At 54.0% G+C, this 24,815-nt stretch overlaps 1 protein-coding gene across 1 annotated transcript; it reads right to left on the reverse strand.

Annotated features, from left to right (window-relative positions):
- Window positions 1-512: 512 nt before the first annotated feature.
- LOC149433068 (cilia- and flagella-associated protein 119-like) lies at window positions 513-24,785 on the reverse strand. The gene is made up of 8 exons (XM_089664690.1): window positions 24,648-24,785; window positions 12,962-13,027; window positions 12,710-12,879; window positions 10,269-10,339; window positions 7,525-7,641; window positions 6,090-6,144; window positions 4,318-4,410; window positions 513-1,263 (listed from the first exon to the last, which is right to left on the reverse strand). The coding sequence occupies exons 1-8, from the start codon at window positions 24,749-24,751 to the stop codon at window positions 815-817; spliced, it is 1,125 nt and encodes a 374-aa protein (XP_089520816.1). The 5' UTR covers window positions 24,752-24,785; the 3' UTR covers window positions 513-814.
- Window positions 24,786-24,815: the final 30 nt, after the last annotated feature.

Below are 24,815 nucleotides of genomic sequence, written 5' to 3' on the forward strand. Positions count from 1 at the left end.
ACTACCTGGCACCTCTACTCCTTTCCGAGCATGCGCATGGCCCTATGTGCGCTGTTTTCCGATGTTCGACTGCTGGGGTGTATTGGCTTACGTGCCGACAGACAGGGTCCCCGAGTACCCGCTGCGGCAAGCGTGCCATAGGTTCACCACCACTGGCCTAGGCAAGCACAGTCGAAGTGGTAACTCCCTGATCTCCAAGAGGTGCCAATCCTTAATGCAGAGCAGAGGACCAGTCCTTCAAGCAGAACGTACCCTTTTGGGTGGAGCGCCGCTTTAAGGCCAATTGCTGTATTTACGACTCGCATAGCAGATTGCAGTCTGTGTTACGGCGAACAATTACAGATCCCGAAATCTGTCGGTACCATCATTCAATGACAGATTCGTTCAGATCTGAAGAGAGGGAGAGTCTGGCATTCTATCAGTCCCAGTAACAAGGGGCTTAGGAGTTGTAAAACTACGGTGGTCTTCATAGAATTGGCCAAAACAATAACTGACATCAAGGGACCAGTCTGTGTGTTTGAGTCTTTTATTGCCTGACGGGATATCCTACACCCATTCCGAGGGAAAAAATGTGCTGGAAGGTTGAGGGAGGCCGAGACTCCGGCCTGGAAGATTTTTTTTTTTTTCATTAGGTCTCCATTAGCTCAACCCAAAAGACAGTGTCCTTGGGATTAGACGGTCAGGTGGGGCCTGAAGATGTCAATGATTATATTCTGATCTGGTTATTTCAGGCTTCCTTTGACAGATCCTTTTCTACTCCCTACAATTCCTCTGGAGATCTGGTTCTCGTCTCGGATCTTCCCTCTGGCCTTCCTCAAGGAGATCTGGTTCTGGTCTCTGATCTTCCCTTTGGCCTTCCTCCAGATCTAGTTCTGGTCTCTGATCTTCCCTCTGGCCTTCCTCCAGGAGATGGGTTCCTGGTCTCTGATCTTCCCTCAGTCCTTCCTCCGGGAGATGGGTTCCTGGTCTCTGATTTTCCCTCTGTCCTTCCTCCGGGAGATGGGTTCCTGGTCTCTGATTTTCCCTCTGTCCTTCCTCTGGGAGATGGGTTCCTGGTCTCTGATTTTCCCTCTGTCCTTCCTCCGGGAGATGGGTTCCTGGTCTCTGATCTTCTTCCAGATCTAGTTCTAATCTCTGCTCCTCCCTCTGTCCTTCCTTCTGGAGATCTGGTTCTGGTCTCTGCCCCTCCCTCAACATGGTCCTGGACTTCCTGGCTCAGTGGCTGGTCTATGTGTTCTGTCAGAGTTACATTTCCATTCTCTTCTGAATACAAAAATGAACATTAGAGAAATGTTATCAGAATTATAAAACACCTTTAATTAGTGTACATCATGAGCAGGACACAGAGCATCTTCATATCCATTACCATAGGTTAGGCTGCCATCTTACCCCAAGGTGATTGGACAAACAAAGACAGGAAGTCCCCTCCCAGGCATAACCCCTCCCTGTTAGGCCAGGCTCTAGTTTTATGACTAGTGTCCTAGTTGACGGTCATGTCTGTGTAGTTTTCTGCATGAAAATATCTTCTCAACTGTTCCATCTGAGATTTGGAGATTGTTTTATCCAGGACCATCTTCCTTAATGGTCAGAGAAATGGTAACTGAACCCCAGGGCGGTGAACCACAGCTGGGATGTCGAGTCCCTGAAGCCACTTGTGGCAAAGCTCACCATGATGGTTGAAGACTGGACCCCCTTAAGGGCCCTGCGACAGACAGGTGAGTGCCCTGGGTTAGCCCTATGCTGGGTTCTGAATGTTCGGAAGCCTGCCTTAAGCCCAGCCCAGGGGTTGGTTTACCTGGGCCTGATTCTGGACACCACCCAGGAGAGAATGATCCTCCCTCTGGAAAAATGTCTTCCTCTGAGGACTCGGGGACTTTGCTCAAAACAATGTCAAATCCTGCAATTCACTTTTGCATGAGAGTTCTGGGAAAGATGGTGGCCTCCTAGTTGATTCCTTTTGCCCAGTCTCATTCCAAATCCCTTGAACAGAATGTCTTCACGGTATGGAGCAGGAGACTGCAGTCATTCAATTCTCCGATGCTGTTAACCCCCAGCACGAGACTGTCTCTGACCTAATGGATCTCCTCATAGATGCTGGAGATAAGATCATTTCTTCCTCTGTCCTGGAGGGTCCTGACCATGGATACCATCCTGCTGGGCGTTCTCAACCATCTTTCAGTCCAAGGGTCTTGGTCTCCACAGAAGGGGTTGTTGCCCACTAATATCTTAGAACTGAGGGTGATTAGCCTTACCCTGCTGCATTGGTCAGTGTTGCTGAAGGGCCTCTGAGGGTTCAGCCAGACAAAGCCATGGTGGTAGCATACATAAATCATCAAGGAGACACCAGAAGTTGGGCAGTCCATGAGGAAGTGGATTTCATTGTGTCTTGGGCAGAACTATACATTTCTGCACTGTCCTCAGTCCACATTCGAAGTGTGAAAAATTTGCAGCTGAATTTCTCAGCCTTCAATAACTGCCTCCAGGGGAGTAGCCTCTTCATGCAGAGGTGCTTGAGGAGCTCTGCCAATGAAGGGGTACCCCAGATGTGGATCTTATGGCATCCAGGTTCAATGTGAAGCTGGACAGCTTTATCTCCAGGACCAGGGATCCATGAGCATTCGTAGCAGATGCTCTGGTGATATCTTAAGATCAGTTCTCCCAAATGTATGTCTTCCCACCATTGCAGCTTCTACCTTGTCTGCTTTGCAGGATTCGAGTGCAAGGAATTCTGGTGACTTTGATTGCTCCGGGCTGGCCCAGGAGAACTTGGTAATCTGACATTGTGAACATGTCATGACGATCGTTGGACTCTTCCAGACCCAGCTGACCTGCTGTCACAAGGTCCAGTCTTCCATCCTTTACAGTTGCTGATTTTAATGACTGTTGAAGCCTGGGCCCTAAGGGACAGGATTGTCTATTTCACTCCTACCCTGCTGAAGGCAAAGAAAGCAACTTCCAGGGAAATGTACAAGACTTGGAAGTCTTATTTTGCCTTGTGTAAGGTGTGAAGTATCCCTTGCAAGTATGTGGTTGGCCATATTCTTACTTTTCTCCAGTCCTGGAGTGGACTGAGCCTGGCGTAGAGCATGATCAAGGGTCAAATCAAGGGGACCTTGGCGGTCCTTTTTTCAGAGACCAGTTGCTTCACCTTCTTTGGTGCGTGCCTTTGTACAAGGTATTATGCACATGATTCCAAGACTTCATTGACTCCATGGGACCTCAACTTTGCACGTTTGTAATTGCAGAAGTCCTCTTGAATCCATCCAGGATATTCCCTTAGGCCTTCTGACTCAGAAGGCTATTTTGTTGGTTGCCATTAGTTTTGCTGACAGAGTTCTGGAATTGGCTACTCTTTGCTGTGAGGAAATGTTCCTGGTACCCCACCACAATGAGGTGGTTCTACGACCTCAGCTGCCACCTTTACATAAGGTGGTTTCTTTTTTCCATCTCAGCCAGGACATTGTATTACCTTCTCTCTTTCCTAAGCCACAGTCATCGGGTGACAAGGCTCTTCTCACCTTGAATGTGGTTTGAGTTCTCCGATGTTTCCTGATATAGACTGTTGCAAATTGATAGTCAGATTCAGTATTTGCGCTTCCCAAGGAGGGGTCACACAGCTTCCAAATCTTCCATGTCTTGTTGGATCCGTCGGCTTATTTCTCAGGCTTACAGTCTAAAGTGCCAGTTCCACCATTTTTGATGGCAGTTCATTGTCCAGGAGTGTGAGCGCCTCTTGGGCTATTCCACATCAGGCTTCCAAAGCTCATATTAGTACAGTTGATACCCGGTCTTGGGTTCATACTTTACAGTTTTACCATTGGGATGTTGGAGTCGCTGAGGACGCTGCCCTTGGTCGGTGTGTTTTGCAGGTTGCTGTGCGAGGCTCTAACCTATTTGGGTTGTTGGGGCCTGTTGGCTTATTGGCCTTCCCTCATATTCGGTGCTCTGAGACTTCCCTACCATAATGGATATGATGGTGCTGTGTGTCCCGTCATGTACGGTAAAGAAAATGGGATTTCTGGTGTATCTGTACACTTGGAGTACACCCAGGGACACAGAGATCCCGCCCATCCTCCTTCCTGGATCATGGCTTGCCACTAAAACTGAAGCCCTAACAGGGAGGTGTTGTGTCTGGAAGGGACGTCCTGTCTTTTCTGCCAGTGTCCAAGCACCTGAAGGTGGCACCATAACCCTGTGGTAATGGATATGAAGACACCCCATGTCCGGGGATGTGCTCCAAGAAAAGGATTTCACAGATAAACCCAACCCCCATTTTCTAGGTGGATATAGTTAGGGGTGGATCACATGTCCTGGTACCTCCTCCAGTCTGGTCCGGTTTCACCACTTTCCCATCATTCTCTGCTCTGGGGCTGCTCACATCTCCCTCCGTGACATTATTCGGCACAGTGTCTGTCAGAAAATCAGAACACACTCTTACTCCTCACTGGTGGAGTGCTGCCATGATGACCTTCCAGTCATGTGATTGTTATGTACTTGCTGACTCACTACGTCTCACTCCCTGCCTGCCCTGCGCATCACTCACGCCTGCACTCACCACCCGCACTGCGCATCACTCACGCCTGCGCTCACTGCCCGGTGCATCACTCCCGCCTGTGCTCACCGCCCGCCCTGCGCGTCACTCCCGCCTGCGCTCACCGCCCGCCCTGCGCGTCACTCCCGCCTGCGCTCACCGGCCGCCCTGCGCGTCACTCCCGTCTGCGCTCACCGCCCGCCCTGCGCGTCACTCCCGCCTGTGCTCACCGCCCGCCCTGTGCGTCACTCCCGCCTGCGCTCACCGCCTGCCCTGCGTGTCATTCCCGCCTGCGCTCACTGCCTGCCCTGCGCGTCACTCCCGCCTGTGCTCAACATCTGCGCTCACCGGCTACTCTTTGCGTCACTCCCGCCTGCGCTCACCGGCTGCCCTGCGCGTCACTCCCGCCTGCGCTTACCGCCCGCTCTGCCCGTCACTACCACCTGCGCTCATGGCCCGCCCTGAGCATCACTCCCGCCTGCGCTCACTGCCTGCCCTGCACGTCACTCTACCCTGCGCTTCATTCCCGCCTGCGCTCAACATCTGCGCTCACCGTCTGCTCTTTGTGTCACTCCCGCCTGCGCTTACCGCCCGCTCTGCCCGTCACTACCGCCCGCCTTCACCACCTGCCCTGCGCGCCACTCCCGCCTGCACTCACCGCCTGTCCTGCGCATCATTCCCGCCTTCACTCACCGCCCGCCCTGCATGTCACTCCCGCCTGCACTCACCGCCCGCCCTGCGCGTCACTCCCGTCTGCACTCACCGCCCACCCTGCGCGTCACTCCCGCCTGCACTCACCGCCCGCCCTGCGCGTCACTCCCGCCTGCACTCACCACCCGCCGTGCGCGTCACTCCCGCCTGCGCTCAGCATCTGCCCTGCGCGTCACTCCCGCCTGCGCTCAGCATCTGCCCTGCGCGTCACTCCCGCCTGCGCTCAGCATCTGCCCTGCGCGTCACTCCCGCCTGCGCTCAGCATCTGCCCTGCGCGTCACTCCCGCCTGCACCCACTGTATGTGAATCTGAGTACAGGGGGTTGTGCGGTTGTTCGTGATTTTGCTTGTGGACGTATTGGAGTGCTATAATAGTGCTGAAATTTGAATATATGCGTTACACATTTCATCCAGGGAGCAGCACTGAGGTCATTGAGAACTGTGAGAGAGAACACAAGAAGATCGGTGTTCAGAGTAAACTTCACATGGCAGAGCAGGAAAAAGTCCTCTAAATGCTCTCAGCTGTGTGTGTAATCTGAGTTCCACTAATCAGTGCAGTAAAAAGGTTTGGGTTCAGCAAAGCATCGAAGGTTAGCCTGGAGTGCCACCTACTGGCGGGAATAGCTTCTTCTCACTGTCTGTGGTGGAACAATATGAGCCCCCCAAAAAACCGCCTGATGGGAAGCGCGGAGTACACCACCATGCTGTGCCTTTGTACAGATGACCCCCTACTGGGGCAGTAATACCCCAACAGCTACAGGATGTTCTCTACTATGAGGGGCCCAAATCACAGAGATACTTCTTCAAGGACCCTTCATTCACCTATGATGTCCCCTCCATGTACACACCTTGGTCAAGGCCTTCCGACTCTTCCTCATAGGAGATGGTGAGGTCTAAGCAAACCTGGGAGAAAAGGAGGCTGGTCATTACCTTCCATCAGGAGCCAAGAGACTCTTCCCGACCCCAGGGACGGAACCTACTCCCTTCCCGACCCCAGAGACGGAACCTACTCCCTTCCCGACCCCAGAGACGGAACCTACTCCCTTCCCGACCCCAGACACGCAGCCTACTCCCTTCCCGACCCCAGACACGCAGCCTACTCCCTTCCCGACCCCAGACACGCAGCCTACTCCCTTCCCGACCCCAGAGACGGAACCTACTCCCTTCCCGACCCCAGACACGCAGCCTACTCCCTTCCCGACCCCAGAGACGGAACCTACTCCCTTCCCGACTCCAGAGACGGAACCTACTCCCTTCCCGACCCCAGAGACGGAACCTACTCCCTTCCCGACCCCAGAGACGGAACCCACTCCCTTCCTGACCCCGGACACGCAGCCTACTCCCTTCCCGACCCCAGAGACGGAACCTACTCCCTTCCCGACCCCAGAGACGGAACCTACTCCCTTCCTGACCCCAGAGACGGAACCCACTCCCTTCCTGACCCCAGACACGCAGCCTACTCCCTTCCCGACCCCAGACAAGCAGCCCGCTCCCTTCCCGACCCCAGACACGCAGCCCGCTCCATTCCCGACCCCAGACACGCAGCACGCTCTTCCCGACCGCAGATACGGAGCCCGCTCCCTTCCCGACCCCAGACTCTTCCCGGAGGGAGGTGCGCACCCCCTGCAGACTTTTCCCGGAGGGAGGAACGCACCCCCCGTAGACTCTTCCCGGAGGGAGGCGCGCACCCCCCGCAGAATCTTCCCGGAGGGAGGCGCGCACCCCCCGCAGACTCTTCCCGGAGGGAGGCGCGCACCCCCCGCAGACTCTTCCCGGAGGGAGGCGCGCACCCCCCGCAGACTCTTCCCGGAGGGAGGCGCGCACCCCCCGCAGACTCTTCCCGGAGGGAGGCGCGCACCCCCCGCAGACTCTTCCCGGAGGGAGGCGCGCATTGTCCGCAGAATCTTCCCGGAGGAAGGAACGCACCCCCTGCAGAATCTTCCCGGAGGAAGGAACGCACCCCCTGCAGACTCTTCCCGGAGGGAGGAACGCACCCCCTGCAGACTCTTCCCGGAGGGAGGAACGCACCCCCAGCAGACTCTTCCCGGAGGGAGGAACGCACCCCCCGCAGACTCTTCCCGGAGGGAGGAACGCACCCCCCGCAGACTCTTCCCGGAGGGAGGAACGCACCCCCCGCAGACTCTTCCCGGAGGGAGGCGCGCACCCCCCGCAGACTCTTCCCCCACAATCTGCACATGGGTTGACCACAGCTGAATCCGGCCCAAAGATATCCCGATGATCCCTTCCTAGTCTGAGATTTCCCCAGCAATTCTGATTCCTTACCTGAGGTGTGAAGACACATTTATAAAGCTTGAAGTGGCGGAAATAAGTGTTCAGAACATAATCCGATATGTGTGGAAGCTGCTGCTGTGTGAAGACGGCGACGCTGAATGGAGGTCTCTGCAAAACAAACAAAATGGTCACGTTGCCCACGGAGCTGCCTGGGACTCATATACTAAAGGAACACTTCCTGATACTGCAGTGGCACCACCTCCCCGTGTCACTATCTGTAGTGTCTGCACTCCCCCGTGTCACTATCTGTAGTGTCTGCACTCCCCGTGTCACCATCTGTAGTGTCTGCACTCCCCGTGTCACCATCTGTAGTGTCTGCACTCCCCGTGTCACCATCTGTAGTGTCTGCACTCCCCCATGTCACCATCTGTAGTGTCTGCACTCCCCCGTGTCACCATCTGTAGTGTCTGCACTCACCGTGTCACTATGGACAGTGTCTGCACTCCCCGTGTCACCATCTGTAGTGTCTGCACTCCCCGTGTCACCATCTGTAGTGTCTGCACTCCCCCGTGTCACCATCTGTAGTGTCTGCACTCCCCCGTGTCACCATCTGTAGTGTCTGCACTCCCCAGTGTCACCATCTGTAGTGTCTGCACTCCCCCGAGTCACCATCTGTAGTGTCTGCACTCCCCCGTGTCACCATCTGTAGTGTCTGCACTCCCCCGTGTCACCATCTGTAGTGTCTGCACTCCCCGTGTCACCATCTGTAGTGTCTGCACTCCCCCGTGTCACTATGGACAGTGTCTGCACTCCCCAGTGTCACCATCTGTAGTGTCTGCACTCCCCAGTGTCACCATCTGTAGTGTCTGCACTCCCCCGTGTCACCATCTGTAGTGTCTGCACTCCCCCGTGTCACCATCTGTAGTGTCTGCACTCCCCCGTGTCACCATCTGTAGTGTCTGCACTCCCCCGTGTCACCATCTGTAGTGTCTGCACTCCCCCGTGTCACCATCTGTAGTGTCTGCACTCCCCGTGTCACCATCTGTAGTGTCTGCACTCCCCCGTGTCACTATGGACAGTGTCTGCACTCCCCCGTGTCACTATGGACAGTGTCTGCACTCCCCCGTGTCACTATCTGTAGTGTCTGCACTCCCCCGTGTCACCATCTGTAGTGTCTGCACTCCCCCGTGTCACCATCTGTAGTGTCTGCACTCCCCGTGTCACCATCTGTAGTGTCTGCACTCCCCCGTGTCACTATGGACAGTGTCTGCACTCCCCAGTGTCACCATCTGTAGTGTCTGCACTCCCCCGTGTCACCATCTGTAGTGTCTGCACTCCCCCGTGTCACCATCTGTAGTGTCTGCACTCCCCCGTGTCACCATCTGTAGTGTCTGCACTCCCCGTGTCACCATCTGTAGTGTCTGCACTCCCCCGTGTCACTATGGACAGTGTCTGCACTCCCCCGTGTCACTATGGACAGTGTCTGCACTCCCCCGTGTCACTATGGACAGTGTCTGCACTCCCCCGTGTCACTATCTGTAGTGTCTGCACTCCCCCGTGTCACCATCTGTAGTGTCTGCACTCCCCCGTATCACTATCTGTAGTGTCTGCACTCCCCCGTGTCACTATCTGTAGTGTCTGCACTCCCCCGTGTCACCATCTGTAGTGTCTGCACTCCCCCGTGTCACTATGGACAGTGTCTGCACTCCCCCGTATCACTATGGACAGTGTCTGCACTCCCCCGTGTCACTATCTGTAGTGTCTGCACTCCCCGTGTCACTATCTGTAGTGTCTGCACTCCCCCGTGTCACTATGGACAGTGTCTGCACTCCCCCGTGTCACTATGGACAGTGTCTGCACTCCCCCGTGTCACTATGGACAGTGTCTGCACTCCCCCGTGTCACTATCTTTAGTGTCTGCACTCCCCCGTGTCACCATCTGTAGTGTCTGCACTCCCCCGTATCACTATCTGTAGTGTCTGCACTCCCCCGTGTCACTATCTGTAGTGTCTGCACTCCCCCGTGTCACCATCTGTAGTGTCTGCACTCCCCCGTGTCACTATGGACAGTGTCTGCACTCCCCCGTATCACTATGGACAGTGTCTGCACTCCCCCGTGTCACTATCTGTAGTGTCTGCACTCCCCGTGTCACTATCTGTAGTGTCTGCACTCCCCCGTGTCACTATCTGTAGTGTCTGCACTCCCCGTGTCACTATCTGTAGTGTCTGCACTCCCCGTGTCACCATCTGTAGTGTCTGCACTCCCCGTGTCACTATCTGTAGTGTCTGCACTCCCCCGTGTCACTATCTGTAGTGTCTGCACTCCCCGTGTCACCGTCTGTAGTGTCTGCACTCCCCGTGTCACCGTCTGTAGTGTCTGCACGCCCCCGTGTCACCGTCTGTAGTGTCTGCACTCCCCGTGTCACCGTCTGTAGTGTCTGCACGGCCCCGTGTCACCGTCTGTAGTGTCTGCACTCCCCGTGTCACCGTCTGTAGTGTCTGCACTCCCCGTGTCACCGTCTGTAGTGTCTGCACTCCCCGTGTCACCGTCTGTAGTGTCTGCACTCCCCGTGTCACCGTCTGTAGTGTCTGCACTCCCCGTGTCACCGTCGGTAGTGTCTGCACTCCCCGTGTCACCGTCGGTAGTGTCTGCACTCCCCGTGTCACCGTCGGTAGTGTCTGCACTCCCCGTGTCACCGTCTGTAGTGTCTGCACTCCCCGTGTCAGTATTAATGGTAGACATTCTCATCATACGCTGCACATAAAAACACACAATATCTATACAATTTGGACTCACGTGGACGGCATGACACAGCAGCAGCTCCTTGAAGTACTGAAAACACTCGTCCACATTTCCCAGCGATGTCTCTAGATGGTGAAACAAACAACTATCAGCAGATTAATATGGACAATTCAGGAGGAAAGGTCGGCCTTCATCCAGAAGAAACCTCAGGGGAGGGTGGGACAGAAAGAGAAAAAGACATTCAGGGAGATCATCACTACACTATGCGTGTCTATCGGGACCACGGAATGGGAGGGGGGAGGACAGAGCATGGAGGAGGGAAATGAGGTGCTGAGAGATCCCTGGGGGGGGGGGGAATGACTAGACTGAGGACACTGCTCTACAGCACACCAGAGACAGGAGATTAGAGAGGGGAACCGAGTCCCAGAGGATATTTTACGTGAGGCAAGACATAGGAACAGAGCTCTAGAGGATACCTAGGAGAGGAGATTAGTGGGGAGAAATGGAGGTCTAGAGGAAACCACAAGGGTTGGGATAACTAGAGGAAACCACAAGGGTTGGGATAACTAGAGGCAACCACGAGCGTTGGGATGACTAGAGGCAACCACGAGCGTTGGGATGACTAGAGGCAACCACGAGCGTTGGGATGACTAGAGGCAACCACGAGCGTTGGGATAACTAGAGGCAACCACGAGCGTTGGGATGACTAGAGGCAACCACGAGCGTTGGGATGACTAGAGGCAACCACGAGCGTTGGGATGACTAGAGGCAACCACGAGCGTTGGGATGACTAGAGGCAACCACGAGCGTTTGGATGACTAGAGGCAACCACGAGCGTTTGGATGACTAGAGGCAACCACGAGCGTTGGGATGACTAGAGGCAACCACGAGCGTTGGGATGACTAGAGGCAACCACGAGCGTTGGGATGACTAGAGGCAACCACGAGCGTTGGGATGACTAGAGGCAACCACGAGCGTTGGGATGACTAGAGGCAACCACGAGCGTTGGGATGACTAGAGGAAACCACGAGCGTTGGGATGACTAGAGGAAACCACAAAGGTTGGGATGACTAGAGGAAACCATGGGGTAGGGATGACTAGAGGAAACCATGGGGTAGGGATGACTAGAGGAAACCATGGGGTAGGGATGACTAGAGGAAACCATGAGCGTTGGGATGACTAGAGGAAACCATGGGGTAGGGATGACTAGAGGAAACCATGGGGTAGAGATGACTAGAGGAAACCATGAGCGTTGGGATGACTAGACAAGGATAGGAGGTCTAAAAGGAAACCATGGGGTTGGGATGACTAGACAGGGAAATGTAGGTCTAGAGGAAACCATGGGGTTGGGATGACTAGACAGGGAAATGGAGGTCTAGAGGAAACCATGGGGTTGGGATGACTAGACAGGGAAATGGAGATCTAGAGGAAACCATGGTGGAGGGATGACTAGACAAGGATAGGAAGTCTAGAGGAAACCATGGGGGAGGGATGACTAGACAACGAAATGGTGGTCTAGAGGAAACCATGAGGGTTGGGATGACTACACAGGGAAATGGAGGTCTAGAGGAAACCATGAGGGTTGGGATGACTACACAGGGAAATGGAGGTCTAGAGGAAACCATGGGGTTGGGATGACTAGACAGGGAAATGGAGGTCTAGAGGAAACCATGGTGGAGGGATGACTAGACAAAGATAGGAAGTCTAGTGGAAACCATGGGGATGGGATGCCTAGACAGGGAAATGGAGATCTAGAGGAAACCATGGTGGAGGGATGACTAGAAAGGGAAATGGTGGTCTATAGAATATGTAGATGGAGAAAATACTAGATATGGGATCAGAGGAAACCATGGAGGAGAGATAACATTGGGGTCTATAGAATATCTAGAAGAAGAGAAGACTAGCAAAGGGCAGTGAGGTCCAGAAGAAGCTATGGGGGGGGGGGGTCTACAAGACACATAGCAGGGGAGAGGACTATAGACAAACTGAGGTCCAAAGGAAACCATGGACGGGATGACTAAGCAGAAGAACTGAGGCCTAGAGAATGCTGAGAGAAGATAAAACTAATCAGAAGAGGTCCAGAGGAAACCATGGAGGTGGGATGATTAAACAGAAGAACTGAAGTCTAGAGGACACATGGGAGAATATAAAACGAAGCAGAACTGAGGTCCAGAGGAAACCATGGAGGTTGGAAGCTAAGACTGAAGAACTGAGGTCCAGAGGAAACCATGGAGGTTGGAAGCTAAGACTGAAGAACTGAGGTCCAGAGGAAACCATGGAGGTTGGAAGCGAAGACTAAAGAACTGAGGTCCAGAGGAAACCATGGAGGTGGGATGATTAAACAGAAGAACTGAGGACCCTTCGGAGGAGAGAACACTGGAGAAGGGAAGTGAAGTGTGAAAAACTCCATGGCATAGAGATGTAAATTCTACAATAAATGTTCAGTAGAGAGGTACACAGAACAGGAGTACAGAAGAGGCTGGTTTCAGTCTTACCTACGCAAGAACCATGTATCTCCTTCATGATGGAAAATAGACAGGATGTCTGCTCCCTGGTGAATCCACTGTCCCAACAGAAATGCACTGTGTAGTAATACAGATCCAAGAGTGCAGAGGCTCGAAGCTCACCTACACTCTCCTCCGGAGACAGAAGACGGGACAGAGCTCTGCAGAGACACAGAATGAGACATCATATTGAGGTAGATGGACTGTCATACAACATTCCAAAAGCTCAGAGGTCTCACCTACCGGCGCACATCCTCTGCACTCTCCACTTTTTCCAGTGTCTTGATATCGCTCAGGGTAAGATCTTTCCTAAACACAACAACAAACAATTACCTTCCTACAATACCACTGCAAACAGTTCCTGGAGAGCCAACTATAGAGAAGGAGCCATGCTCTGGAGGACATTATGGAGGACTACAGACAAGGATCCAGAAGACACAATAAAGGACTATAGGGAGGAAGCCAGGTTCCAGAAAACACTATGAAGGACTATAGAGAGGGAGCCATGTTCCAGAGGACACTATGCAGGGCTATGGAGAGGGAGTCATGTTTCAGATGACACTATGTAGGACTACAGAGGGGGAGCCATGTTCCAGAGAACACTATAGTGTACTATAAACAGGAAGCTATATTGTGGAGGACTATATAAAGTGAGCCATGTTCTGCAGGACACTATAGAAGGTTATAGAGACTATAAAGAGGGTGCCATGTTCCAGAGACATTATGGGTGACTATAGGGAAGGAGCTATGTTCTGGAGGACACTATGATGAACTATAGAGAGGGAGCCATGTTCTGGAGGATATTATGGAGGACTATAGAGAGGAAGCCATGTTCTCAAGAACACTATGGAGGACTATAGAGAGGGAGCCATGTTCTGGAGGATATTATGGAGGACTATAAAGAGGGAGCCATATTCTGGAGGATATTATGGAGGACTATAAATAGGGAGCCATGTTTCACAGGACATTATGGAGAAATATCGAGAGGGAAACGTTCTGTATGACATTATGGAGGAATACTGAGAAAGAGCCATGTTCTGGAGGACAATATGGAGGGCTATAGAGAAGGAGCCTTGTTCTGGAGGACATTATGGAGAACTATAGAGAGGGAGCTATGTTCTGGAGGACATTATGGAGAACTATAGAGCGGGAGCTATGATCTGGAGGACACTATGGAGGACTATAGAGAGGGTGCTATGATCCTGAGGACATTATACAGGACTAGAGAAAGGAAGCCATGTTCCAGATGACACTATGAAGGACTATAGAGAGGGAGCCATGTTCCGGAGGACACTATGGAGGACTATAGGGAGGGATTCATGTTCCAGATGACACTATGGAGGACTACAGAGAGGGAGGCACATTCTGGAAGACACTATGGAGATCTATAGAGAGGAAGCCATGCTCTCAAGGACACTATGGAGGATTATAGAGAGAAAGCCATAATCTGAAGGACACTATGGAGGTCTATAGAGAGGGAGCCATGTTCCGGAGGACACTATGGAGGACTATAGGGAGGGAGTCATGTTCCAGATGACACTATGGAGGAGTATTGAGGAAGAGCCACGTACTGGAGGACATTATGGAGGACTATAGAGAGGTAGCCATGTTTTGGAGGACACTATGGGGGACTATAAAGAGGAAGCCATGTTTTGGAGGGCACTATGAAGGACTATAGACTATTAAGGAGAAATATAGAGAGGGAACCTTGCTCTGAGGACAGTATGGAAGACTATAGAGGGGGGGGGGACTATGTTCTGGAGGACATTTTGGAGGACTATAGAGGAGGAGCCATGTTCCTGAGGACATTATACAGGACTAGAGAAAGGAAGCCATGTTCCACATGACACTATGAAGGACTATAGAGAGGGAGCCATGTTCCTGAGGACACTATGGAGGACTATAAGGAGGGAGTCATGTTCCAGATGACACTATGGAGGACTACAGAGAGGGAGGCACGTTCTGGAAGACACTATGGAGATCTATAGAGAGGAAGCCATATTCTGGGGGACACTACGGAGGACTATAGAGAGAAAGCCATGCTCTCAAGGACACTATGGAGGATTATAGAGAGAAAGCCATAATCTGAAGGACACTATGGAGGTCTATAGAGAGGAAGCCATGTTCTGGAGGACACTATGGTGGACTATAGAGAGGGAGCCATGTTTTGGAGGATACTATGGGGGATTATAAAGAGGGAGACAAGTTTTACAGGACATTATAGAGAAATATAGAGAGGGAGCCATGTTCTGCATGACATTATGGAGGAGTATTGAGGAAGAGCCACATACTGGAGGACATTATGGAGGACTATAGAGATTTAGCCATGTTTTGGAGGACACTACGGAGGACTATAAAGAGGAATCCATTTTTTGGAGGGCACTATGAAGGACTATAGAGAGGGAGTCATTCTACAGGACATTATGGATTAATATAGAGAGGGAACCTTGTTCTGGAGGACACTATGGAGGACTATAGAAAAGGAACCATTTTCTGAAGGACACTATGGAGGACTATAGACAGGAAGCCATGTTGTGGGGGACACTATGGAAGACTATAGAGGGGGAACTATGTTCTGGAGGACATTTTGGATGACTATAGAGGATTATAGAGGAGGGAAGGTGACAGTCTGATGGATTGGGGTAGTGAGTTCCAGAGGATGGGGGAGGACCTGGAGAAGTCTTGCAGTCGTGCGTGTGAGGAGGAGACCAGGGAGCAAGATAGAAGGAGGTCCTGTGAAGAGCGAAGGGTACGGGTAGGGTGGTACCTGGGAATCAGGTTGGTGTGGTAGTTAGGGGCAGTGTTCTGAATGGCTTTGTAGGTCAGAGTGAGCAGTTTGAATTTGATGCGTTGGGCAATAGGGAGCCAGTGGAGGGATAGGCAGAGGGGGGTGGAGCCAGTGGAGGGATAGGCAGAGGGGGGTGGCAGAGGTGGAGCGTTTGGTGAGGTGGATGAGTCTAGCCGCTGAGTTCAGGATGGTCTGGAGTGGGGAGAGCCTGCACTGGGGTAGGCCAGTGAGGAGGGAGTTGCAGTAGTCAAGGCGTGAGACAATCAGGGAGTGTACAAGTAGTTTAGTGGTGTCTGGGGTAAGGAACGTACGTATCTTGGAGATATTGCGGAGGTGGAGCCTGCATGTGTTGGTAAGTGATTTGACATGAGGTTGGAAGGAAAGGTTTGAGTCCAGAATGACGCCAAGGACTTTGGCTTGCGGGGCGGGATTGATGGTGGTGTTGTTGGTAGTGATGGATAGGATGGGGGGGGCACGGGGAGGGGAAAGACGAGGAGCTCGGTTTTGGAGAGGTTAAGCTTGAGGAAATGGAGCGACATCCAGTCAGAGATGTCGTTTAGGAGGTGAGTGATGCGGGCGGAGAATGTGGGGGTGAGGTGAGGGGTGGAGAGGTAGATTTGAGTGTCATCAGCGTAGAGGTGGTAGTTGAAGCCGTGGGAGTGTATGAGTTTGCCAAGGGAGGAGATGTAGATGGAGAAGAGAAGGGGTCCAAGGACAGAGCCTTGGGGGACCCCAACAGAGAGGGGGAGTGAGGGGGAGGTGGCACCGTTGTAGGAAACGCTGAAGGAGCGTCGGGATAGGTAGGATGAGAACCAAGAGAGAGCGGTGTCTCTGATGCCAAGGGAGAGTAGTTTATTAAGGAGGAGGGGGTGGTCAACTGTGTCGAAGGTCGTGGAGAGGTCCAGGAGGAGGAGGACAGAGTAGTTGCCTTTGGCGGTTAGTAGGTCGTTGGTGATTTTGAGGAGGGCGGTTTCGGTGGAGTGTAGGGGACAGAAGCCGGACTGTAGGGGATCAAGGAGATTGTTGTCAGTTAGGTGGGCGCTTAGGCGGTCGTAGACTAAGCGCTCAAGGAGCTTGGAAGTGAGTGGCAGCAGGGAGATGGGTCTGAGGTTGTTTGGGTCAGTGGGGTCCAGGGAGGGCTTTTTGAGTATGGGGGTGATGTGCGCATGCTTTAGGGGGGAGGGGAATACGCTGGTAGAGAGGGAGAGATTGAAGATGTGGGTGAGGGAGCGGATGAGGGAAGAGGGGGGTGACCGGAGGAGTTGAGAGGGGATAGGGTCCAGGGGGCAGGTAGTGAGGCGGGCTTCTGAGAAGACTCTGGTGACTTCCTCAGTGGTAGCAGGGCTGAAGGAGTACAGTGCTGGGGGGGTTACGGTAAGTGGGGCCTTGGGTGTGGTGGGGGGCAGTGCGGTTGCGAGGTCAGAGGAGGGAAGAGATGGGGGGGATATGGGGGGGGGGGCTAGGTGGGGAGGTAGATTGCGAGTTGACTATGTCCTTACGGATTGTGTCAATCTTGTTGTGGAAATGAGTGGCAATATAGAGAAGGAGTCTTGTTCTGGAGGACATTATGGAGGACTATAGACAGAAAGCCATGTTTTGGAGGGCACTAGGAAGGACTATAGAGAGCGCACTATGTTCTGGAGGACTTTAAAGAGGTAGCCATGTTTTGGAGGACACTATGGAGGACTATAGACAGAAAGCCATGTTTTGGAGGGCACTAGGAAGGACTATAGAAAGGGAGCCGTGTTCTACAGGACATTATGGAGAAATATAGAGAGGGAACTTTGTTCTGAAGGACACTATGGAGGACTATAGACAGAAAGCAATGATCTAGAGGACACTATGAAAGACTATCGAGAGGGAGCCATGTTCTTGAGAACACTATGGTGGACTATAGAGAGGGAAACATGTTCTGGAAGACACTATGTTGAACTATAGTGAGGAAGCCATGTTCTGAAGGACACTATGGTGGACTATAGAGAGGAAGCCATGTTCTGGAGGACACTACGGTAGACTATAGAGAGGGAGCCATGTTCTGGAGGACACAATATTGGACTATAGAGAGGGAGCCATGTTCTGCAGGACACAATGTTGGACTATAGAGAGGGAGCCATGTTCTGGAGGACACAATGTTGGACTATAGAGAGGGAGCCATGTTCTGAAGGACACTACTTGTGGACTATAGAGAGGGAGCCATGTTCTGAAGGACACTACGGTAGACTATAGAGAGGAAGCCATGTTCTGAAGTACACTACGGTGGACTATAGAGAGGGAGCCATGTTCTGCAGGACACAATGTTGGACTATAGAGAGGGAGCCACGTTCTGGAGGACACAATGTTGGACTATAAAGAGGGTGCCATGTTCTAGAGGACACAATGTTGGACTATAGAGAGGGAGCCATGTTCTGGAGGACACAATGTTGGACTATAGAGAGGGAGCCATGTTCTGGAGGACACAATGTTGGACTATAGAGAGGGAGACATGTTCTGGAGGACACAATGTTGGACTATAGAGAGGGAGCCATGTTCTGGAGGACACAATGTTGGACTATAGAGAGGGAGCCATGTTCTGGAGGAATACTATGGTGGAGTACACAGGGGAAGGTGAAATCTTTATTTACCACAGACAGATGTGAGGTCTCTTCATGGTGTCCTGTTAAAAGAGAAGAGAGCTGAGTAAAAATGGATGGAAGTTGATGTGGTTAGTCATTACAGGGATGACACAGAATCCCTCTGGTCACATGACATGCCACCCAGCACAGGGACCCTTTAGTCACATGACAAACCTCTCTAATCACATATCAGACTCCCTGTACAGGGCCCCTCTGGTCACATGACAGACCTCTTTGCATGGGGCCATCCGGGTCCATGGCCAGATCTAGGCATGTGCTGGGGTGGGCTACCGCCCCGAAACCAATAGCTCGCCCTCCTGCCTCCAGCATGGGATGCTGTGCCTGGCTGTTGAACTCCTTCTCCCAGGCCCGGGACAAGGAGGGTGCAGTGGATAGAGGCAGGGGAGCACTGGGAGCTCCAGCAGCTCCCTTCTCCCTCTCCTGTCATGTAATAAAAGACAAAAGCTCAGTAATAAAATGTTAGACAAAAGTAAATCTTCCCACCTGATGATAGAACTTTGTGCCTTGTGTACTGCCGTGCCGACTGTGTATCTCCATCTCCACTCTATGGTGAACCTTCACTGCACACCGATAATCAGCCCAGCAGTACACATGGCGGTGCCGGAATGTGCGGTGATCGTTCATGTCTGGTTGATGGACCTGTCAGCACAGAGCGGACATGGAGATACAGAGTCGGCCCGGCAGTACACATGGCGGTGCCGGAATGTGCGGTGATCGTTCATGTCTGGTTGATGGACCTGTCAGCACAGAGCGGACATGGAGATACAGAGTCGGCCCGGCAGTACACATGGCGGTGCCGGAATGTGCGGTGATCGTTCATGTCTGGTTGATGGACCCGTCAGCACAGAGCGGACATGGAGATACAGAGTCGGCCCGGCAGTACACATGGCGGTGCCGGAATGTGCGGTGATCGTTCATGTCTGGTTGATGGACCTGTCAGCACAGAGCGGACATGGAGATACAGAGTCGGCCCGGCAGTACACATGGCGGTGCCGGAATGTGCGGTGATCGTTCATGTCTGGTTGATGGACCTGTCAGCACAGAGCGGACATGGAGATACAGAGTCGGCCCGGCAGTACACATGGCGGTGCCGGAATGTGCGGTGATCGTTCATGTCTGGTTGATGGACCCGTCAGCACAGAGCGGACATGGAGATACAGAGTCGGCCCGGCAGTACACAAGGCGGTGCCGGAATGTGCGGTGATTGTTCATGTCTGGTTGATGGACCCGTCAGCACAGAGCGGACATGGAGATACAGAGTCGGCCCGGCAGTACACATGGCGGTGCCGGAATGTGCGGTGATCGTTCATGTCTGGTTGATGGACCTGTCGGCACAGAGCGGACATGGAGATACAGAGTCGGCCCGGCAGTACACATGGCGGTGCCGGAATGTGCGGTGATCGTTCATGTCTGGTTGATGGACCTGTCGGCACAGAGCGGACATGGAGATACAGAGTCGGCCCGGCAGTACACATGGCGGTGCCGGAATGTGCGGTGATCGTTCATGTCTGGTTGATGGACCCGTCAGCACAGAGCGGACATGGAGATACAGAGTCGGCCCGGCAGTACACAAGGCGGTGCCGGAATGTGCGGTGATTGTTCATGTCTGGTTGATGGACCCGTCAGCACAGAGCGGACATGGAGATACAGAGTCGGCCCGGCAGTACACATGGCGGTGCCGGAATGTGCGGTGATCGTTCATGTCTGGTTGATGGACCTGTCGGCACAGAGCGGACATGGAGATACAGAGTCGGCCCGGCAGTACACATGGCGGTGCCGGAATGTGCGGTGATCGTTCATGTCTGGTTGATGGACCTGTCGGCACAGAGCAGACATGGAGATACAGAGTCGGCCCGGCAGTACACAAGGCGGTGCCGGAATGTGCGGTGATTGTTCATGTCTGGTTGATGGACCTATTGGCACAGAGCGGACATGGAGATACAGAGTCGGCCCGGCAGTACACATGGCGGTGCCGGAATGTGTGGTGATCGTTCATGTCTGGTTGATGGACCTGTCAGCACAGAGCGGACATGGAGATACAGAGTCGACCTGGCAGTACACATGGCGGTGCCGGAATGTGTGGTGATCGTTCATGTCTGGTTGATGGACCTGTCGGCACAGAGCGGACATGGAGATACAGAGTCGGCCCGGCAGTACACATGGCGGTGCCGGAATGTGCGGTGATCGTTCATGTCTGGTTGATGGACCTGTCGGCACAGAGCAGACATGGAGATACAGAGTCGGCCCGGCAGTACACATGGCGGTGCTGGAATGTGCGGTGATCGTTCATGTCTGGTTGATGGACCTGTCAGCACAGAGCGGACATGGAGATACAGAGTCGGCCCGGCAGTACACATGGCGGTGCCGGAATGTGCGGTGATCGTTCATGTCTGGTTGATGGACCTGTCGGCACAGAGCGGACATGGAGATACAGAGTCGGCCCGGCAGTACACATGGCGGTGCTGGAATGTGCGGTGATCGTTCATGTCTGGTTGATGGACCTGTCAGCACAGAGCGGACATGGAGATACAGAGTCGGCCCGGCAGTACACATGGCGGTGCTGGAATGTGCGGTGATCGTTCATGTCTGGCTGATGGACCTGTCAGCACAGAGCGGACATGGAGATACAGAGTCGGCCCGGCAGTACGTATGGTGGTACCGGAATGTGCGGTGATCGTTCATGTCTGGTTGATGGACCTGTCAGCACAGAGCGGACATGGAGATACAGAGTCGACCCGGCAGTACGTATGGTGGTACCGGAATGTGCGGTGATCGTTCATGTCTGGTTGATGGACCTGTCAGCACAGAGCGGACATGGAGATACAGAGTCGACCCGGCAGTACACATGGCGGTGCCGGAATGTGTTGTGATCGTTCATGTCTGGTTGATGGACCTGTCAGCACAGAGCGGACATGGAGATACAGAGGGGGGTGGCTCTAGGGATCCTGAAATAAAGCTGAGGAACCCCAGGCACCCTGATGTAAGGAGGGAAGGATGGCACTGCGGATTGGGATGTTTGGGGGGGGGGGGGGAGGGGGCGACTATGGGGACCCTGATGTAATGCTGGGGAACCCCATGGAGACAGACATAAGAAGGGGCTCTGGGAACCCTGATGTTAAGGTGGGGAGCTGTGAGGACCCTGATGTAAGGGGGGCTCTGGGGACCCTGATGTAAGGAGGGCTCTGGGGACCCTGATGTTAAGGTGGGGAGCTGTGAGGACCCTGATGTAAGGGGGGCTCTGGGGACCCTGATGTATGGAGGGCTCTGGGGACCCTGATGTTAAGGTGGGGAGTTGTGAGGACCCTGATGTAAGGAGGGCTCTGGGGACCCTGATGTTAAGGTGGGGAGCTGTGAGGACCCTGATGTAAGGGGGGCTCTGGGAACCCTGATGTAAGGAGGGCTCTGGGGACCCTGATGTTAAGGTGGGGAGTTGTGAGGACCCTGATGTAAGGGGGGCTCTGGGGACCCTGATGTTAAGGTGGGGAGCTGTGAGGACCCTGATGTAAGGGGGCTCTTGGGACCCTGATGTTAAGGTGGGGAGCTGTGAGGGCCCTGATGTAAGGGGGGCTCTGGGGACCCTGATGTAAGGGGGATCTGTGAGGACCCTGATGTAAGAAGGGGCTCTGGGGACCCTAATGTAAGGGGGATCTTGGCACCCTGATGTTAAGGTGGGGAGCTGTGAGGACCCTGATGTATGGGGGGCTCTGGGCACCCTGATGTTAAGGTGGGGAGCTGTGAGGACCCTGATGTATGGGGGGCTCTGGGCACCCTGATGTAAAGGTGGGGAGCTGTGAGGACCCTGATGTAAGGGGGCCTCTGGGGACCCTGATGTTAAGGTGGGGAGCTGTGAGGACCCTGATGTAAGGGGGGCTCTGGGGACCCTGATGTTAAGGTGGGTAGCTGTGAGGACCCTGATGTATGGGGGGCTCTGGGGACCCTGTCACGGGGGGTACAGAGAGGGATATGTGATGGAAATGTTGATATTATTGCTCCTTTGTCCCCAGGTTTGTGTGTGTCGGTGAGGCTGAGGTGCAGTAATGAGGAGTATGTTGTGGGAAGGAGGCGTGGTATATGGGCGTGGTATATGGGCGTGGTATATGGGCGTGGTATATGTATATACACTCACCGGCCACTTTATTATGTCCACCCGTTCAATGGCTCAGTAACACAAATTGCTGATCAGCCAATCACACGGCAGCAACTCAATCACATGGCATCTAGATGTGGTGAAGACAACTTGCTGACATTCATACCAGGAAGAAAGGGGATTGAAGTGCCTTTGAACGTAGCATGGTTGTTGGTGTCAGGCGGGCTGGTCTGAGGATTTCACAAACTGCTGATCTCCTGGGATTTTCCCGCCAACCATCTTTACAGAGAATGGTCCGAAAAAGAGAAAATATCCAGTGAGTGGCAGTTGTGTGGAGGAAAATGCCTTGTTGGGGTCAGAGGTCAGAGGAGAATGGGCAGACTGGGTGCTGCGACATTCAGATGGTGGGGTCAGAATTTGGTGTAAACAACACGAAAGCATGGATCCATCCTGCCTTGTATCCATGGTTCAGGCTGGTGGTGGTGGTGTCATGGTGTGGGGGATCCATCCTGCCTTGTATCAATGGTTCAGGCTGGTGGTGGTGTCATGGTGTGGGGGATCCATCCTGCCTTGTATCAATGGTTCAGGCTGGTGGTGTCATGGGGGGGGGGGATCCATCCTGCCTTGTATCAATGGTTCAGGCTGGTGGTGTCATGGTGTGGGGGATCCATCCTGCCTTGTATCATTGGTTCAGGCTGGTGGTGGTGGTGTCATGGTGTGGGGGATCCATCCTGCCTTGTATCAATGGTTCAGGCTGGTGGTGTCATGGTGTGGTGGATCCATCCTGCCTTGTATCAGTGGTTCAGGCTGGTGGTGGTGGTGTCATGGTGTGGGGGATCCATCCTGCCTTGTATCAATGGTTCAGGCTGGTGGGGGTGTCATGGTGGGGGGGGGAGATATTCTTGGGACTAGCAAGGTGGACCTAATAAAGTGGCTGGTGAGTGTATACAGAGGGGTATATGGAGAGGAGGGGCGGGGTATACGGAGGGGAGGAGTATATGAAGGGGAGGGGTATAGGCTTCCTCTGGTCAAATAATAGCCCCCCCATATAGGATCCCCCTGGTCATGACAGCCCCCCCCCCATAGGACCCCCCTGGTCACATAACACCACCCCCCCTGTAGGACCCCCCTGGTCACATAACACCACCCCCCCGTAGGACCCCCCTGGTCACATGACAACCCCCCCGTAGGACCCCCCCTGGTCACATGACAGCCCCCCTTAAGACCCACCATCACGACAGCCCCTCCCTGTAGGACCCCTCTAGTCAAATAACAGCCCCCCTGTACGACCCCCCTGGTCACATAGCCCCCCCGTAGGACCCCCCTGGTCACATGAAAGCCCGCTCCTTGTAGGACCCCCCTGGTCACATGACAGCCCCCTCCTGTAGGACCCCTCCAGTCACATGACAGCCCCCCTCATAGGACCCCCTTGGTCATGACAGCCCCCCTGTAGAACCCCCCCTGGTCACATGACAGCCCCCTCCCTGTAGGACCCCTCTGGTCACATGATAGCCCCCCCTGTAGGACCCCTCTGGTCACGACAGCCCCCCCCCTTTAGGACCCCTCTGGTCATATGACAGCCCCACCCTGTAGGGCCCCCCGGTCACATGACAGCCCTCCCTCTGGTCACATGACAGCGCCCCCTGTAGGACCCCCCCTGATCACATGACAGCCCCCATGTAGGACCCCCCTGGTCAAATGACAGCTCCCCCTGTAGGACCCCTCTAGTCACATGACAGCCCCCCTGGTCATATGACAGCTCCCCCTGTAGGACCCCCCTGGTCAAATAACAGCCCCTCCTTAGGACCCCCCCTAGTCACGTGACAGCCCCTCCCTGTAGGACCCCTCTAGTCACATGACAGCCCCCCTGGTCACATGACAGCCCCCCTGTACAAACCTCCTGGTCACATGACAGTCCCCCCCATAGGATCTCCCTGGTCACATGACAGCCCCCCCCCCATAGGACCTCCCTGGTCACATGACAGCCCCCCTCGTAGGACCCCCGTGGTCACATAACACCACCCCCCTGTAGGACCCCCCCGGTCACATGACAGCTCCCCCATAGGACCCCCCAATCACATGACAGCCCCTCCCTGTAGGATCCCTCTAGTCACATGACAGCCCCCCCCCCCCCTTAGGACCTCCCTGGTCACATGACAACCCCCCACTTTAGGACCCCCTGGTGACATGATAGCCCCCCCCCCTTAGGACCCCCCTGGTGACATGACAGCCCCTCCCCTTAGGACCCCCCTGGTCACATGACACCCCCCCCTTAGGACCCCCCTGGTGACATGACAGCCCCCCTCTAGGACTCCTGTGCTCAGACGACAGCCCCCCCCTTAGGACCCCTCTGGTCACTCGTCAGCCCCCCCCCCCCCGGTACCGGCCGGTTACTATGGGACACCACAGCTCCTCACTCACCACCTTCTATCAGCAGCGTCTCGTCCCCTGGAAACCGTCACCAAGGCAACATCCCGCCTCCTCAAACAGCAGCCAATGAGCAACGAGTACGCTACGGGTGACATCCCTCCCGTCCAATCGGCCCGGGATCCAGACTACGTGACGTACACACGTATAGGGACAGTTCTG

Source organism: Staurois parvus, unplaced genomic scaffold (assembly GCF_062004578.1).
Source record: "Staurois parvus isolate SC_StPar_1 unplaced genomic scaffold, SC_StPar_1.0 ptg001995l, whole genome shotgun sequence".
NCBI lineage: Eukaryota > Metazoa > Chordata > Amphibia > Anura > Ranidae > Staurois > Staurois parvus.